Genomic DNA, 17,910 nt, shown 5'->3' on the forward strand with positions numbered 1-17,910 from the left:
CAGAGTGTTACCATGTCCTGTGTGCAGCATCTTCGAGGTGGAGGGACAAGAATCAGTGACATGAACACAGGAGTGGTCCCCCAGTTGGGCATCCCATTCTGGAAGGCTGATCTGCTGGTCTGGGAACCACAGCTAGGGGTTGTGGGACTCTCTTTTCATCCTTTGTAGCATCATTCCTGACAAAAATGGTAACTTCAGGATGGAGACCATCTGTTTTCATCCTCATAATATTTTAAAAATACAAGCTCTCCCTGCCCTAAAAACATCATCCCCTGTCATGCTGTCTTCTGTGTGACTTGATTCTCTTCCCACTGTCTGCCTTTCTCTTGGCAGGCAAGCCCTGTGCCCCTCCCTGGGGTCAGAGCAGGGTTTCTGCAGGTGGTGTTGATAACACAGAGTGCACAGCATGGTCCACGGGGTGGGGGTAGAGCCTTGGGCTCCCCAGTGCTCCAGCCATGCTGGGCTGTGTTCAGAGTCCTGTGTCCTGTGGAGAGAGCTGCTTGTTTTGGCAGCAGAGTCTGGCTTGCCCTGGAGACAGGGCAGTTTGATTTTGCTGAGCCAGACCTTGCTGGGAAACATGGGGGCTCCTCATTGAGGTCATGGGCTGTGGCACCCAGGGTGTTGCAGCAGGTGGAGGGTGGACCCCAGGGTGAGCAGAGAGGGGAGCTGCAGGCAACTCAGGGTGTCAGTAGGACTTTGTGCCGGTGGCTGCTGTGGTTTTTGGGGGAGTTGATCTCTGCAGGGTGGTGAGGATGGCAGGAAGGTGCCTGTGGGCTGTGGAACACTGGTAGTGTGGCTGTGCTTGGACAAGAGCTGGAGCCCAAATACTGTTTCACCCGCACTGTGCACCATGAGGAATGTGGTGTGTTCACTGTGGGGTCTGTGCTGGCTCCTGCTCTGACAGGCTTTGTAGAGATGGACTGGAACTCTGCCATGCCAGTGGAGACTGGCTGATTTTGGGAAGGGATGGAGGTGAGCTGTGGGAGAGTGCTGGTGCACCTCTGGGCTGAAGCTGGCAGGATCACTAGGGCCAGGAGGATACTGGAGCAGAGGCAGGTGTACTGCTTGGTGAACTGCAAGACTCTTGGGATCCATGTTATATATTTTTATTAATGTCCTCTGCCCACAAAGCAGCTGAAACTGGCTGAGGAGTTGGAGGTGGAAAGCATCACTGGTGGCTGGAGTTGCACCACTGAACACAGATGGAGGAGGAGCGAGCCTGAGACTGTGCATGGTGGCACTAATGTGAAACAAGAGTGGGCCTTCAGGATATGATGGGGAAGGACAGTCTGGGTGTACTCATCAAGGACAGGGGGATGTGGAGTCACCCTAAAGTGTGACTCCACATCCCCTGTCCTTGATGAGTACCCCAAAGTCTTTCTAATACTGGCACAGGTATGGAGGAACCTGGTGGGGTGGTGGCCTAGTTTTGACTACACACTGTGGGAGTCAAACTAGAGCAAATCCCCAGAAAAGTAAGAGAAATGGGCAGTCCTTGTAAGAGCACACCATGACTTGAGTCTGGTGTGAGGGGGCTGGTGATGTGCCGGGTGTGTGGTGGCTCAGGGTGGGTGTGTGTGCCTGGGATGGAGCCACAGAGGGGAAGTGGGGCTGAGGGATGGGGTCCCTGTTGGGTGCCATTGTGTGTGGTGAGGAGGTAGATGGGAAAGAATGCTCTGGGTCCTGCTGATGGTCAGGACCAGGTGGACCAGAGTCCTTGTGTCCAGGGACCAGAGGACATGGGACAGACTACGCTTTGTGGGATAGGCTGGAGAGGCTGTGGTGGGATCTGTGCTGCCCTTTGCTTGTAGGGTGTGACCAAAACAGGTCTGCTGCTGGGACTGCTCCACGGCTCCTGCTGGCCTTGTGTTAAAGACAATATTTTGCATGTATGGAGAATTGGCAGCACTGTAGTGGACAGAGTGTGGTTTGGGATCGCGGCTTGTTTTTTCCCACAGCAGGGACCAGAGTCAGAGCCAGCTCTTCCCTGCAAGCATGGATGGTAACACCAGATGCTCTGAGACTCCAGCTGCCCCCTTCTCTTGTGTTCCTGCTTGGGGAATGTGGAACCAGCTTGCAGAGCTGGATGTGAATGGCTGGAATGGGCACACGGTACCCTTCACTCTGCAGAGCAGACAAGCAAGTTTTCCAGATGTTGAGCTCAGTCCTTAAACAGAGCAGAAAAGAAATTACTTGACCTGGACCCTTTAGAGACATCCATGAAGGATGTCTCAACAAGAAAGCGCTGAGCTCTTCAATTAGCTGTAACATCGTCCTGAGTCCAAAAATTGTCTGTGGGAACTGATAAAGCTCCTGAAGGACAAAGTTCTCAGGGCAGAAATAAGCAAATGTTTGCAGACAACAGAGCCCAGATTCAATAAAAAGAAATTTTTTTTTTGGTATGCAGGAGCAGTTAAAAACCAGTAGCTCCTGTTCAGTGCAGAGCTGTTGGACATTGCCTTAGAAGACCTATGCTAAAAGTGACTGAAAGCCAGGAAAACAAAGCTGCCATGGGGAAGAGAGGTGGAGAGATCACACACACAGCTGGACTCCTGGCCCTGCCACAGCAGGGAATCCCTGGCCAGAAACAGCCCCGAGGAGCCTGGCAAAGTGCAATGTTTAGAGCTATAGAGGAAGGCCAAAGCTCCCTGGCACTTGTGCCAAACTCCAAGGGAGACCTTTCCTGATCCCAAACTGGCAATGAGCTGTTACCTGAGCATGTGAGCGACCCCTGTGCCTGACCTGTGCAGCTGTCATCGCTCAGGGCACAGCACAGCTGCCTAACCCCTTTCCTTCCTCTACTGGAGGCACCTCAGGGGGGCTCAGTACCACAAAATACTCCAGAAGTGAGGTATCTTGGGAGTAAAAATTAATTTCCAGTCCCATCAGGAGACCATTAGTGCTCCAAAGTGTTGAGGGAGTGAAATCTTTCAATATCTCCTTTTGTTCCCATTTTTAATGAGTGCTGCATCTGGCAAATGTGTGGATGGTCTGTGGTGGTCTCCAGATGCCAGGAATGGATTTTCTTGTTCCTTGTATACCATTGAATCTTTCCCACTGATACCCATCTAAAAAGGTCTTATACCCTTGAGGACCTCCAGATGTTAGTGGGTCCTGTCATGACTCGTGTTGGGTCCATTCTCCAAAGCTTAAGGCAGAATTAGGGTTCAGTCCAGGCTAGTGTGTCACCCTGCTCACAGCTGGAATTGGGTCAGATGTCCACTAGAGACCTCTTCCAGCCTAAATCCTCCCATGGTCATGGGCAGAAGGTGCAAAGCAAGAGGTGCTATGCTGATGGGAGATGAATACCAGCCTAGTCATGACCACAACTGCCATGTTAATGCTCCCTGCACTGAAAGCTGCTGAGAGGTGTAATGTCTCTTTGATTGGCCCTTTGATCCCACTCCCTTTGAGAAACAGCCACCCCAGGGCTCACAGTGCCTGCGTTCCTTTGTGGTTTTCTTTAGTTCTCCAGTACTGAGGAGTTCTCCCTTGACCTTGGGGAAGCTGTCCTCCTCATCCTGACAGAATGTCGTTGGGACATACCTCTTGCTGACCTCTGCTTTGAGATCCTGGTGTGTGTCTGATTAGAGACCTTCCTCATCCTCACTTGTGTGGACCTTGGCTTTCCATGGACCTGTAGCCCCTCTCCTGCAGACTGGTGATGTCAGTGAAGAGACAGAAGTCATCTCCTGGGGAACGGAGCAGGTCCCAGATGTCCCACTTGTTCACTGAATTCCAGTAGCTCTTCAGAAACCTCCTCAAAGGTCTTGTGGATGCTCTGCCAGCTTGCCCCCAGCTTTCCTCCAGATCCTGCTGCAGAGCACTGCAAAGGAAGCAGAGAGCTCACCTGTGTGAGGACAAAAGTCCTTGGAGTCTGCTTGCTGGACTCATGGCAGAGATCATTCAGGCATTTCCAGCTGTGGGAGGAAGCCAGTCCAAGCAGTAGTGCCTGGACATCAAGAGAGGAGGAAGGCTGGCTGAGCACGGGATCCTTAGCTCCCTGGGAGAACAGAGGTTGGATGTGGGTGATGGTAGGATGGGAGCACCCATTGTTGTCTAGTTTCCTTGGAATGACAGGCATGTTCCTGAGCTTTGGGAACCTGAACTGTGTCCCAGCAGACCTAGGGCTAGCTTGGGTCCGTCCCAAGAGGAGGACAGGGCAGCGGAGGAGATGCAGCTGTGGGAGGACCAGGGCTGTGCAAAGCCTGCAGGATCTGGGACTGTGAGACCCAGGGACAGAGACGTTTCTTATTCTGGCAGACAAATCCAGGATCCTCAGGAGCTGCTCTAGCATCTTTGTCTCCTCCGTGCTTCAGCCCCAGGGCAGGGTCCCTTCTCTGAGAGCATGTGGTGAGTTGTCACCAAGCCCCTGCCTTCTGTGGCAGCCCCTGCTAGCCCCTGGTGCCAGGAGATCACATCAGTCGTCTTCTTGATGACACTGGGAGGTCCCACATTACTGAGGGGAGGAAACTTGGGTCCAGGGCTTGAGAGGAGGGGACAGAGGGATGGGGAGGGGACAAAGCTGCCTTGAGAGGTGGAGAAACCCCCTCTATGTGTCCAGGGGACCTGGTGAGGTGACTTGTGCTGGGCAATTGGGAAGGGAATGGGAAGCAATCCTCTCACCTCTTCTTCCTCTGGTGGCACCCAGGGCTGGTGTGGCCAAGGAAATGGGAGTCAGGGTGATGTCTACAAAAAGGTGAGTGGGTCTGGAGGAGCCTGGAGAGGGCACAGGTGCAGCTGGTGTCCATGTGCACAGGCCCCCCTCACACAGCAGAGGAATCGTGGCTGAGGGACTCGGCCAGCAGTGGCACAGGTGTGTCTCTGCTCAGTGCTCCACAGAGGTCTCCAGCTGGAGCGAGCTGGGACTGACATCTCTGGGAAATGTCCATGTCACAGGGCATGGCCTCGTGCTCATATCTCTGCCAGATTTCTAGGCAGGCAATGCAGGATTACTCGCAGCAGCAGGACAGATGCTGACAGATGCTGCAGCTGGATGGGAGGGACCTGGGTGCCAGGTAAGGAAATTATACCGGGGCAATAAACACAAACTGATGCTCAGGGGAAAAAACATTTTTTATACCTATGGTGTACTAATACGCCTATATAGTTATATAGTTGCCACATTAGGTCTTGGAAAGGATTTTGGAGTCACAGCAGAGCACTGGATTAAAACAGGAGCCTGGGGCACTGCAGAGAGCAGAAGCACAGTGCTAATAATAGCTCTGCCAGCACTGCACTGCTCAGAAGTGGTGCAGGCTCTGAATTCTACTCTGAGCCCAGCGGGAAGTGTGGGCTGGAGTGTCCCTGCCTTCCTGCCTGCTCCTGCCTGCTTGTGGCAGATGGGTGCTGTTGGCCATGCTTGGGCAGTGGACACTGGGCTGAACCAGGTGGGCTGTCTGGTCTGATATCCCTGACTTGTACTGAAGCTTGATGTTGCCGTATTTTGCGTATTTTGCTGCCTTGCAGGGGAAGTGCTCATGGTCAGTAGCCCTAGACTGTTTCCCATGTTTCTCCTGTTAGATAACTTTCCCAGTTTTTCCTGTTGGGGACCAGGCTGGTGTCCCTGGTTGTGTGCTCAGGCAGTGCTCTCTGTGGATGATGGAGTTCTGTAGACAGCCTGGTGGAGGGGCCGGTTCCTCAATCACACTAGAGTTTTTAGGGATGGGACCTGTATGTTCCTCAGCACCACAACAGTTACCTCGTATTTTGGTAGCCCACTCCTTCTTGCCATTTCTGAGCAGATGCTGAAGGTGTTCCTGTTCAGCTGTGTGCCACAGAGTGTGGTTTTGTTCAGGGAACAGATGATGAACTCGCTTACTGAGCATGGACACCTTGTTTAGGTCAGGCTGTCACCCTTCAGGACCTAGCAAGGTTTTACAGGTGATCCTGCATTCAGCTACCTTGTGTTGTATATGGGCTTATTTCCTTCTCCTAACAGAGCTTATGGCTTTGGCCACAAATACTGCAGGATGCAGCTCTGGGTCGATGCCTCTGGATGCCACTAAGAGTGACATGGCCCTGTTGTGTGCCCTGAGTTGGTCTGACAGGGGAGACTGGTGCCTTTCTGCAACCATCTGAGTCTCGGGTGATGCTGAAGCATCTCCATGTGCATGCTGGGACTGAGGCTGGGAGCAGCCAGGTGGCTTCTCCTCTGATGTCATCAGCTGAAATCCTACCAAGAACCATTTTGGTTTTGCCTGGGGAGCTCTAGGAGTGGGGAAGGGGCACCTCTGATAGCAAACACTTCCCTCTAACCTGCTTTGGGAGGTGCAGATGTCTCAGTGCTTTGGAAAGACTGGAGGGACCATCAGGGGAGAAATTAGGAGATGTGAAGTGGGCTTGAGGGGATGGCTGCAGATTGCCATCTTTAAGGTCCAAACAAAGCAAAGGCATCTTGGATGAATGGGTGACATTCTGACATTCAGGAACTCTGATGTCCCCCCAAGTCCTTGTTAAAACCAGTCAGACCAGCTGGAAACCAGTCCCACATCAGCATCTCTGAGAGGGCTGGAGAAGTGGGAGTGATTCTCTGGTGAAGCATATTTGGGAGCTACCCTTCAACTCACCACCTGTCCAGGGGTCCCTGCTGTGGTCCCCTATATGTGCAGCATCCCAAGGGAATGCTGCAGTGGTGCCAGGGCACTGCTTGCCTGGGCCATGATCCTGTCTTGGGTCACCCACAGTGTCCACTTCTGCTGCAGGAAGTCCACTGCAAAGAGCTGATCTGGGTTAGTGGGACTTGGTTTGCTCCTGAGGTACCAGTGCCAGTATTTTGTTATATGCACTAAATTGTTGCCCTGCATCACTGATACATCAGTGACCCAAGACTCGGTTTGCCTGGTACAAAACCATTTTCCCTTTCTTTCTGCTCGTTCTGGCAAAGGGCTCTACAGCAGCTACTGCATGTGACATCCCCACTCTGTTTTCCCCCACTGCTCCCAAATCTTCCTCTGCATTTATGCACCTTCTGACATGGTAACTTTTTTTTGCATTTGCTCTTGTATAAACATTGTCATGCTACTTTCCTGGGATGCTCTTGGAAGAAGAGCTCTTCCCTCTATATTTAATAATCCCTCTTTGCTGAGTATCAAATAGCACATGCCTGCTTTGCACCATGGGCAAAGCATCAGGCTTGTGTTCCTCTATAGCTTGGATGGCTTATTCATCATAATCCAGGCTCTGAAGCTGCTTCTGCAACGCAGCTGGGGCTTAGCAGAGGTGATGCTATGCACGGAAGGAGAGTTGGAAGTTGTATTTTGGAGGGATATAGCTGAAAACAGAGGGATACATCCTGATATTTTGAGTTGATGTTTAAGCTAAGGAGAGAAGGTGCTTGGTCTCTAATTTCTTCTTATTGTAAAGATCTCGAGGCATTTTATAAGATACAGAAAAACCTACTTTGCCTGTCTCAAAATATAATCCAGAAATTGTATTTATCTTCCTGCCCAGATCAGAGGGCTTTTTGAAAAATATACGGCAAACCCATAGGAAATCAGTTAAATTCAGGACTGAATAAAACAAATTAAACATACTATTTTATTGCCAGTGTGTTGGATGACTCTTTGCTGTTTTCAGTCATGGAATGGAATTGGAAAGGTTTATCTAAATTCTTAGTCTGTACCAGATCTGAGAGCACCTCAAGTCAAAGCTTATAAGAGAAACACAACTTGACTTTAAGAATTAAAAAAAAAAATAAATCAATAGTGGAAAGAAAAGGAGGTTGATGCAAATGGTGTGATAGCAAAAGCCCTTTCTCTAAATAATTAATTGTTCCTAAGTCAATGGCATTTCTGCAGGAATGAGCATAATTGGCATAGGGGAACTTGCAGGTCTGTGCAATAGAATAGACTTCTTTTTTTCAATCTCCTAATAATAACACAAAACCCCCAACTAAATGTATTTATGGTTCAGTCATTGTATTTGTGCTGCGACCTGTGCTCTTAGAGCTTTAGTTCCCAAAGGCAGGTCTTTGGGAAGTTATTAAAGTCTGGCCATAAATGATATGGGGGTTTTCGTAATTAACTTTGATGACTGAATTTATAAACTTCATAGCTGAGTTTAGCGGTGTGTCCCAGCACGGTGACCCCAGCAGTCGCTGTCCCCGTGTCCCTCGGGACACACAGCGTGTCCGTCCATCCGCGGTGCCGCGGCAGTGCGGGCACGGGCGGCCGAGCTGTCACGGGTTCGGTTCCCGGTCGGCCGCCCCCGCCCTCCGGCCGTGCCCGCTCTCACGGAGCTTTTCTGCCCGACGCAGGTGGGGATCGCCGCGGGAGCCGGGAACCTCCTGTACCATGCGAGGATGTGCCCGCGGCCTCGCTGACCTGCCCGGCCCCGGCCCCGCTGCCCGTCCCGCCCGGCACCATGGGAGGATGCTTCTCCAAGCCCAAACCAGGTGACTGCCCCCGGGCCCCCAGCCCGCCGGCCCCGTGCGAGAAGTAGGTCAGCGGTGGACGCTGGCCGGGGGAATGTTAATGCTCGGCTCCTGCAGGGAGGATTACCGCTCTCTTAATGCCCCCAAATTCCTCAGTGCTCTCACTGCCGGGCAGGGAGCTGTGGGGGGTTGCAGCAGTGCCAGGGGCCTGGTAGGTGGGTGGGATGGGAGCTCACCCCATGCCACGAGGGAGGCATCTCTGCCTGGTCACACTGCCTTGCTCTTGACCACCCACCTGCTTCTACCTTTCTGCCAGATCTGGAGCAGAGTTGCCCCCGTCATGCCCCCGTGTAGGTTTGGGTGACAGCTATCCCAGCATAGACACATGGGGCTCCAGCACCTTCCTTCTGCCACGGTTTTGTCACTCTGGCACACTGGCCAGCTCTTATTTCTTTCCCTGCGGGAAGGGGATGACTTGGGAAGGAGCAGACCAGGTCCTGGAGCTGCTCTGCTTTTGGGATTTTATTTTCTTGGTGAAGCTTGTTCATCTGTACTGCTTTCGGTGGGGAAAGCAGCTGTAGACACCTGGACATCAGGGATTCTCCCCTTACCTGGCACATTCCTTCCTTGGCGGGGCTGGCTGGGCTCCCTGCTCTCCAAGGTTTGGGGAAGGTTGGGTGGATGTGTGAGGGGCCGGGGTGGTGCCACCTGCTCAGGCAAACTGGCTGGTTGAGGGGGGCCTGGTGTGGAAGTGTCAATGCTCAGCCTTGTGCTGAGCAGGCACGGTGTGATCACCCATACTCACACCCTGGCAGCACCTACATGGCCCTGGCACAGGACCCCAGGGAGTGATGGTTGGTCCTGTCAGTGATGGTTGGTCCTGTCAGTGTTCCTGAAGCTGTCATGGAGGAGTGCTCCCAGCTCCCATCCTGCAGCTTGTTTTGGCCACCTCACAGAGAGCTTACGGTGACCTTGTCCTTGTTACTTGCTTGTGTCCCAGGGCAAGGGGAATCAGAGAATGGTGATGATCTATCAGACCAGTCAGCATCCCTGTGTAGCCTTTGTGAGTGGAAAGACGTCTTTTGGAGACCTTTCCTTGGCAAGTTGTCTTCACTGTCTGAGGCAGGAGGGATTGCAGGTTGAAGGACTAAATGGGTCAGAAGGGCAACAGAAGTTGTGCCTCACCAAACATTCATGGAGTGACATCCCTGCCTTTATGCAAGGCACAATGAGAAAATAAAGGTGCCTTTCTGCCCTTGACCTGTACTGTGATTATGGGGCACCACCAAGGTAATATGGCACTGGACACTCTGACCTGTAAGTCTTCTCCGTGAAAGCCCTGTTTATATGTTTCTTTAAAATGTTTGAGGGGTAAAAACACATCCAGGAATAAATGCTTTTGTTGACTAAATTTGTGACAAACTCTGCTATGAGCTCCACTTAATTTTGTATCATATCAGCAAAACTGTATAATCTTGGACCAGTGTTGGAACACCAATGCTCAGTTTTCCTTAGCTGCCGATTTTTGCAGCTAAGAAGAGAGCTGTATTTGCATAGCTGGGCCAGATGCCTGAAAATGGCACCCTGCAATGCCCCTCCATCCCTCAGCTCTGGTTTGGATTAGCATCTTCAAAGGCTTTGCACAAGCCTTCCACAGCCCCCGGATCGCTCACCACTGGCTGCAGGACTTCATCCAGGCTTATCAAACCTGCAAATGCAAGGAGCTAAATAGAGGCATTTGAGGATACTGATTGTTCTAGCAAAGGGTTTCACTGATGTTTCATATGGGAATTGTACAGTATAAGAGCTGAGTACTGGACTTTACAATTCCTTTTCTGAATAAGAAGCAGGGTCAGAATAGAGCTATTTGCTCCATCAGTACTGTTTCCACATCAAGGGAATATTTCGGATGCAGCCTGAAATGAACAGAATTGATTCAGGCACTTTTTCAAGGTGTACATGAGATCTTTATCTGCTCCACCTCCTTCATTACAAGAGACCCTCAGTCGTCCTGAGAACCCTTGAGATAACCTTGGCACTGTGCACATATCACCTTTTGATGGGCAGATGAGTGATACAAGAGCTCTGGGGAGTGGAGTCTCTAAATAGCTGTGCTGACTGTACTGTCGGCCAGCCATGAGGTGGGGGTTCCGGCTGCAGCACCCATCCCTGTCCGGATATTTCAGTGTTTAATTAAGAGCTCGTATTCAAACAGTGAAGCAATCTGCTGTTATCTCCAGTGCTGCAGTCCCGTGATGCCAGATCCTCTTCTGAAGGCTCAGTTCTCAGTCTCTGCATAACTCTCTCCTCGGGTTTGTCTCGGGTGTGTGATGCATTGGGGATGAGCTGCCCAGCTGGCAGCCTGCACGGTGTCCCAGCACCCGCTCCCACAGCACAGCCAGATCAGGATAATGAGTGTCAGGAACCATCATGTGCCAGCTCTGTGTGAGCTGCAGCAGCTCTGTCTCTGCCCTGGGTATTAGGAGAGTGGCTTCAAAATCTATAAATTTTGATTCTTCTTCTGCTGGGCTCAGTGTTTGATAGCAGGGCAGTCGCTTCACAGCACATGGGGTATCTTGGGGTGGGCTTCACCCTTGCATGGAGGATGCATTTAGAGGGAGTGTGCTCCCTGCACACTGCTTCACACTGCTGGAGGGTCTGGACCGGGTGCCATTGGCTGTGTGATCTGAGCTTGGCTCTGAGCTTGTCCCCAGCCTTGCTTGGTAAGTCCCACCTCCTGCTTTTGGACTGTAGCATTTGCTGACAGAGCATCTGGGAGAGCAGAGCCAAGCACATTTCACATGGTGGTTTTGTCATTGGCTCTGTCATTTTTAACAGAATGATGGAATCATGGAAGGGTTTGGGCTGGATGGGTCTGTAGAGACCAAGTAGTTTCAACCCCTTGCTGTGGTCAGGGACATCTTCCACAAGACCATGTTGTTCCAAGCTCTGTCCAGCCTGGCCTTGGAAGAAGGGGAGAAGTGCTCCATAGAAATGGTTTGGAATCTCTTTGAGACCCCCTGAAGTCACAGTCATTGGGGCTTGCAGTTGACGTGGGGTGGGCAAGCCCAGGGGATACCTGGAGAGTGCAGCTCTGGCAGGGCACAGTGAGCCCTAAGCACGTCCCATGGTGCTGGATTACTCTTGCTGGCTTTGGGAAAATAAACCCTGCTGGGGTAAACTGAGATTTTTAGCGGTGCCTGCTGGTCCCTCCAGCATCATCCCTTGATGCATTTCTGGTTTCCAGTGCTCCCAAAGCTGTTGGCACCATACAGCCAGCAGCAGGTTGTTCCCTGCCCTCAGTGCTCCTGTGCCCTGTGCCTGCAGCCCTGAAGTGGCACACCCTGGGGCACTGCAGGGTTTTAGGGCTGGGGAAGGCAGACACACTGCTCTCCCCTTGCCAGCTCAGCTCCTCCATCCTTTATAGCTAGACATCTTCATCTTATTCAGACTCCCCTTGGCTCAAGTCAGCTCTTGGCTCAATTCTCTCTGTCAATTCTCTCTTCCCATATTAGCTCAGTATTTTCCTGGTTTCTAGTATTTTCAGTATTGGGTACCTGGAGGTACAACCTTTCAATATCCCAATATCCATAATTTAAATTTAGCCTCCAGAAGGGCTCTGAGCCATACTGGGAACCCAGTCCTGTGATAAAGAAGTATTGGGCCATCCAATTGCCCTAATTTTTAAAAAATAATGCCTGTGACCCTGCACTGCAGCCCAGCCACCTGCCACCACCCTGCTTTGGGATCAATGTCAACAGTTCCAGTCTCACATCTAAAGTACCTCTCCAAGAGCAAGCAGAGATTTTGACTAGTCCCACCAGGCTGTGAATAGTGATGGAGAAGGAATAAATTTACAGGAGATGTAATGGGATATTAAGCTTTGACTGCTTGGGTGAATGACACCAAGGCAAAGCACAAGAACATGGTGGCCACAAGAGAAAAAAACAACACCAGAGCCAACAGTGATAAATGGTGTTGGGACATGGTTCCTGATTGTATGTGAAGAATGCCAGCAGTGCTCAACCTGAGGCTGAAAACCTGGGAGAAAAAAAATCTATCAGCATTTATAGTCTTGTCAAGAACCTGTGTTTTAAATGATTCTATGACTCTGAGAAGCTGACTCAGGATTTTCGAGTAGTGAGAGCTTGCAGTGCTGGGGTATATGTAGATATGTGATATGAGCACTTGCTAATGCTCAGCTAGTTTCTCTGCTTTTTTTTCTATATTCTTATAAACTATTTCCAGCCCTGGCCTTCTGGTTCTTCATCTATGTAAGTGTGTATCTATAGAGATATCTTAAAAATGTGCATGAACTTATACAAACACCTACACACACATATGTGTGTGTCTAAGTGATGTTGGTGGCACAGGGCAAGCAGGCACACTTCTGTCTCTTTCTGTCATCTATATCTATACCTATACATCTCTACATCTCTGTTTATATTTTTATCTATATCATCTATATCTATACCTTATGTCCATACCTGTGTAACAACATCCATATTTATATCCATATTTCTACCTATATTCCTGAGGAGTTGCCTACTGTCTAGATTTGTAGTAACGTGCCTAAAACTTTCCAAACAGTTTGCCGTCTAGACCCTCTTCTAGCAGCTATAGGATATGAGAGCTGGAACACACTGGCCCCAGCCCCTTACCAATCGGATTTGGTATTAAACTTGGGTTTATAAATATTTCATTTAAATGTCATTTTCCCTGATGGGAACTGAACCAGTTTGCTGGATCAGCTCAGGTGCTGCTTAGCCCTGGATTCCTGGAGGGATCATCCCTCAGGAATGCAGGTTTCAGGCCAGAGGGACACTCCATGAGGGGCTGAGAGGCATGAGAAGGAGGGGTAGATGGGGTAAAGAGGGTTCCTGAGAGGCAAGTGGGATATGCCCTCATAGAGGCAAGCAGTGAAGTGTGGGGTCCGAAATAGGAGAGGGAAGATTTTAAAAGTCTTTTTCTTTTCCTCTGGACATTTGTCCAGCAATGTTGGTGGGTGCCAGGTGGGGATGGCTGAGTGCCAGAGACTTGCTGCTTCCTGCATATGTTTTTCTAGCTGAGGAAGAAGGGGACAGCTCAGAGCTACATTTCCATCTTTATCCCTGCAGGTTCATTTGCCTGTGAGTCAGTGGGCACTCCATGTGCTCACCTGACCCAAATGTGCTCTGGAAAACAAAGTCCTGGGGCATCAGCCAAGTGAGAGATGGAGTTGTTCCCTGCAGATGAATTCACTGATATCCATGTCCCCCTCACCATTAGGGCTCAGAGCCACCAGCTTTGCCCAACCTTTGTCTCATCCTTCGACATGGTCTGGCTCCGCAGTCTGGCTGCAAGGATGCACTGACACATTTTGTGCAGATTGACTGAATGACATCAGCTTCCCGTTTCTTGGGCCAAAAGTGTTTCACTGGGACTGGCATAAATGGGTATTCATTATATTTTCAAACTCTGTCCTGGAAAATCCATGTCTGCTTTTTCCAATGCCCTAGGAAAGAGGTGCTTATGGGGAGCAGCCTCTTCACTGGGTGTCTGCAGCAGCCTGGCTGCTTCTCTAGAGCTCCAGGAACAGACTTGCTCATAGAAATGTGGGGTTTTTAATTTATGGTGCAGGGCCTATTCATTTGCATTAACTCCTGTAGCTGCAAGAGCACAGCAGAAGGTGATGTTTTCTGTTGGTTCAGCATTCATACACAGAAAATCACTTTCCTGGATCTATCTGTCTCTACCCTTGTTGAATCCTGTCCAGGTGAGCACAAGGATTTGGCACTTTGGCAAAAAGCCATGCATCCCTTGCCTTGCTGAGCAGGCACAAACAGCAGAAATGTGCAGGACTCCTGAGACAGCTGCCTGCCGCCAGGGCCTGAATGGCCATGGTCACCTGTTTTTCCCCTTCCAAAATGAACAACCTTCTCCCTGACTTGTTCTTCCATTGTTCTCTCAATATTCTTGCAATAAAAGTTTTGGGACAACAGATCAGGCTGGGAAGACCCAGCATCCTTGTCATTCACAAGCCTTGCTGAAGGACTTGTTTTTACCCTTCCTCTGCCTTTCCTCACCTGTTTAGTTTGGGAACTTCAACTTTTATCTTCTACAACAGATTTTCCTGTTCATGACATTTATAAGATGGGGGAAGCTCAATGTTTTCCCATGGACTTGAGTCACTTCACCAGTCTCTGGCACATTCCCCTGGTTTGCTATACAACTCCCAGGCATTTATTATTATATTAATGGCTTTAGTTTGATGAAGTCCCTTGGAGATAAAGTGATATTTTCTGCTTTGTGATGTGATAGCTTATCAGTGGCTTCTGATGTTGCTGTGACCAGCTTGCCCAGCCCAGGCATGGAGTGGGACACAGGGGTGTAGCTGGGTGGGCCTGTGGCAGGGGATGGGTGAGCACTGCCTTCAGGGAGCCCATATTAACACAGAATGACAGAATGATTTGGGCTGGAGGAGGTTTCAAAGCTCATCCCGTTCCACCCCTGTCATAAGGACACCTTCCACTGTCCCAGGTTGTTCCAAGCCCCCGTCCAGCCTGGCCTTGGACACTGCCAGGGATCCAGGGGCAGCCACAGCTGCTCTGCATGTCCTCACCTGGGTGGCCGAGGAGAGTGCCTTTGCTCCCTACAGTCCCTGCTCCCATGTGTCCCTGGGTCTTCTGGTTTCCAGGACAGGGATGATTTATTGTCAGACCTGTTCACTGGTGCACACATGAGAAAAATGGACCATGCTTGCTTCTCTCACCTACTGTTGAAGTCACTCCACACTCAAAACCTCATGTGGAAATAATTTTGGATATTTCTAGTTCCTTATTAATTGGTCTCTATCTAATGAAGCAGCTTTATGCACCATGCAGTGTTGGCTTTCTCTTTCAGTTAACATTACCTACAAAGAACTAAAGGGGTTTTTGAAGTCTGTCTGAGCCCCAGAGACCTTGGCATGCTTCATATGGAGCTGCCTGAAACTGTTTTCCACTAAACAGGACAAGAACTGTAACTGAGAGGTTGTTTTGCTTTCAATAATAAGCATGTCTGCTTTCAAGAATATGTACTTTATGAATGCAATGTGTCCAATGCAGAAAGAACGGAGGAATAATGGGCACAGGTAATCAAGGCAAGGTTGATGTTAAATGTTTTATCTTCCAAGTCAAGCCAGCAAAAAATACCTGTTTTGATGTCTGTTTCCAAGTTCAGGGAAAGAAGGAGTGATAGAGCAGCAAACAGCAGCAAAACCCCTGGCTTCATTTTAACAAAGGTTTTGGGTTATTCCTGCAGTTGAAGTGAAAATTGAAGTTGTGATACCTGAGAAGGAGAGAAGCAAGGAGGAGATGTCACCCAATGGGAAAGCCAGCCCTCTGATCTACAAAGTCAACGGGACTGCCCGGCACTACCACCTTGAGGAGCATCCAATTGCCAGCAACCCCTACCACAACCCCAAGGATGTGGTAGAAGCATCTGTGTGCCACGTAAAGGACCTGGAGAATGGACAGTAAGTGCCCAAAGATTTTGCAGATAAAACTTGAGAAACCTTCTAACCTAATCTGAATGCTCTGTCTTGTTCTTTAGGGTTGTTGGAGATGACAATTTAACTTAGTAAGCCTTTTTTAATCTTAAAAATTACATCATGGACAAGTGACAACTGTTTTTACCAGAAGGTCTTCTGTTCCCTGCATGATCTGCACTGGGACTTGGCTCAGAAAGAGGCGATGTTCTGTAGCAGAATTTCTCAGAAGGCTCTTCTCAATTTGTATTAACCAACCTAGACATTTTAAAATAAATTTATAGCCTCAGTGACTTTACAAAACAGCTGGAGAAGCACATGGGTGCAGCTGATGGGGCAGGTCATGTGCTCCATCCTGTCTGCAGTGCCTGGCTCTTTCAGCTGAGCTCATCAATTTGCTCTTTCACTAAGGATGCAGATTTTCAGATCTTTTGCAAATAACAACACACTTCACCTGGGCACCCTGATTTAATATTCTGAAATCTAAAGAGTGCCTGTCCCAGTCACTGTGCTTTACAGGTGCCTCTTTTCTGGGGTAGAAGTGTTGGTTCCGTTGACATCTCAGAAGGCCCCATCAGTGTGTAAAAGAAAATAGTTTGGAATGGCTTTTGTTGCAGTGAGGGAGCAATGTAAGGTGTGTGGGACACAGCAGGAGTCTGGCAGCTGTTTGCTTTAAATTGAAGTATTGCCTGTGATAGTATCCAAGAACAATCCATGTACTTTGTGCTAAACTTAAGAGGTTTCATGGGCCATAAATTCATTTTCTTAGCTAAGTTCATCCAGGAGTAAATTGGGTTTTCTTCATTGCAGTGGGAAGTAATGTATTATACCATTCTGCAGAAGGATGCACTGGACTCTGCTGGAGTCTTTTCTGGACTCTGTGGATTAAATCTTCACATGATGTGGAGCAGTTGAGGTTGCTTGGCTTGTATCCTGGTTCCAGCCAGGACAAGGTTAATTTTTGCAGTAGCCAGGAGGTGCATGGGCAGGACCCAGAGGTTATGCTATACAATCTCATCTGATTGCTGGGGCAGGGGAATAGAGTCTCTTGTGGGAAGAAGTGGTTCCTTCTGGTTGAGTAACTCTGGGGGACAATGTGGTGCCCAGGATGCTGGGGTAATGCTGGTTCCAAGGCATTGGAAGGAATGGGAAGTGGGATGGTGAGCTCTGAGCTCTGGACGAGCAATTTGGCATGTGACTAGCTCTCTCTTTTGTACACTTGTGTTATTAATATTCTGGCTGTTGCTGTTGGTTTTCTTCTCTCATTGCTGATCCCAGTAAATTGTTATCTCAGCCTTGTTATCTTTCCCTTTTGTGACTCCCATTCTCCTCCAGCCACCCACAGGTAGGGCAGGGGGGAGGGAGGGTAAGCAGCAGCGTGGTTTTGATGGGAGCACTAAATTGGGGAATTCCATTCCTAAACCACAGCAGCCTTATTTAATACCCAGCATGGGATGGGAAGGCTTGAGGTATCAACAGATCTGCCCAGAGAGGGTTGGAAACAAAATTTGATCTAAGCATTTGTTGTATTAGGGGCAGAGCAGCTGGCTGCAGCATTGCTTGGTCTGTTCGCGTGGGCATGGTACCTCACCCTGTCTGTATTTTCATATATACTCTCTGTGCCCAGCACAGTGCTCCTTTTGGGAGCAGGGCGAGGGATCAGGATCATTCTGTGGGATATTGGTTTATGACATGATAACATGAAGGACAATGAGGGCTGTTTGGGATGTGTATTCAGAGTTGACCTCCTGCCTTGTCCTTGGGTGCTGCCTCTGAGACTCCATTAATAATCATACCCAGACTCTGGGGCCTACAGGAGACAAAGATTTTTCCCAGGTTTCACCACCTTTTCTTCCTTCAAGCCTGTGACAACAGCTTTTGAGGGTTTTGAATTTCCCTTGTATGTTAAGGAAAGCCTGTTCTTGTTGCTAAGTCTTCCAGGTCTCCTTAGCGCAGTCCACACCATGTTTAGAGTTACAAAAGAGAATTTTAGGAAGGTCATTTAGAGATCTGCCCCAGGGGTGGATAG

At 49.6% G+C, this 17,910-nt stretch overlaps 1 protein-coding gene across 5 annotated transcripts in view; it reads left to right on the forward strand.

The window, feature by feature from the left end:
* Positions 1-17,910, forward strand: part of AIFM3 (apoptosis inducing factor mitochondria associated 3) — a 56,092-nt gene that overhangs the window by 1,975 nt on the left and 36,207 nt on the right. For 3 of the 5 annotated variants that reach the window (XM_063173431.1, XM_063173432.1, XM_063173430.1), the window contains exons 2-3: positions 8,258-8,395; positions 15,656-15,869. In XM_063173431.1, coding sequence (XP_063029501.1) covers positions 8,365-8,395; positions 15,656-15,869 — 245 coding nt within the window. In that variant the 5' untranslated portion in view covers positions 8,258-8,364. The remainder of the gene's footprint in view (positions 1-8,257; positions 8,396-15,655; positions 15,870-17,910) is intronic. The other 2 variants (XM_063173428.1, XM_063173429.1) reach the window with 1 other exon arrangement.

The sequence above is a fragment of the Melospiza melodia genome, chromosome 20 (genome assembly GCF_035770615.1).
Source record: "Melospiza melodia melodia isolate bMelMel2 chromosome 20, bMelMel2.pri, whole genome shotgun sequence".
Lineage (NCBI taxonomy): Eukaryota > Metazoa > Chordata > Aves > Passeriformes > Passerellidae > Melospiza > Melospiza melodia.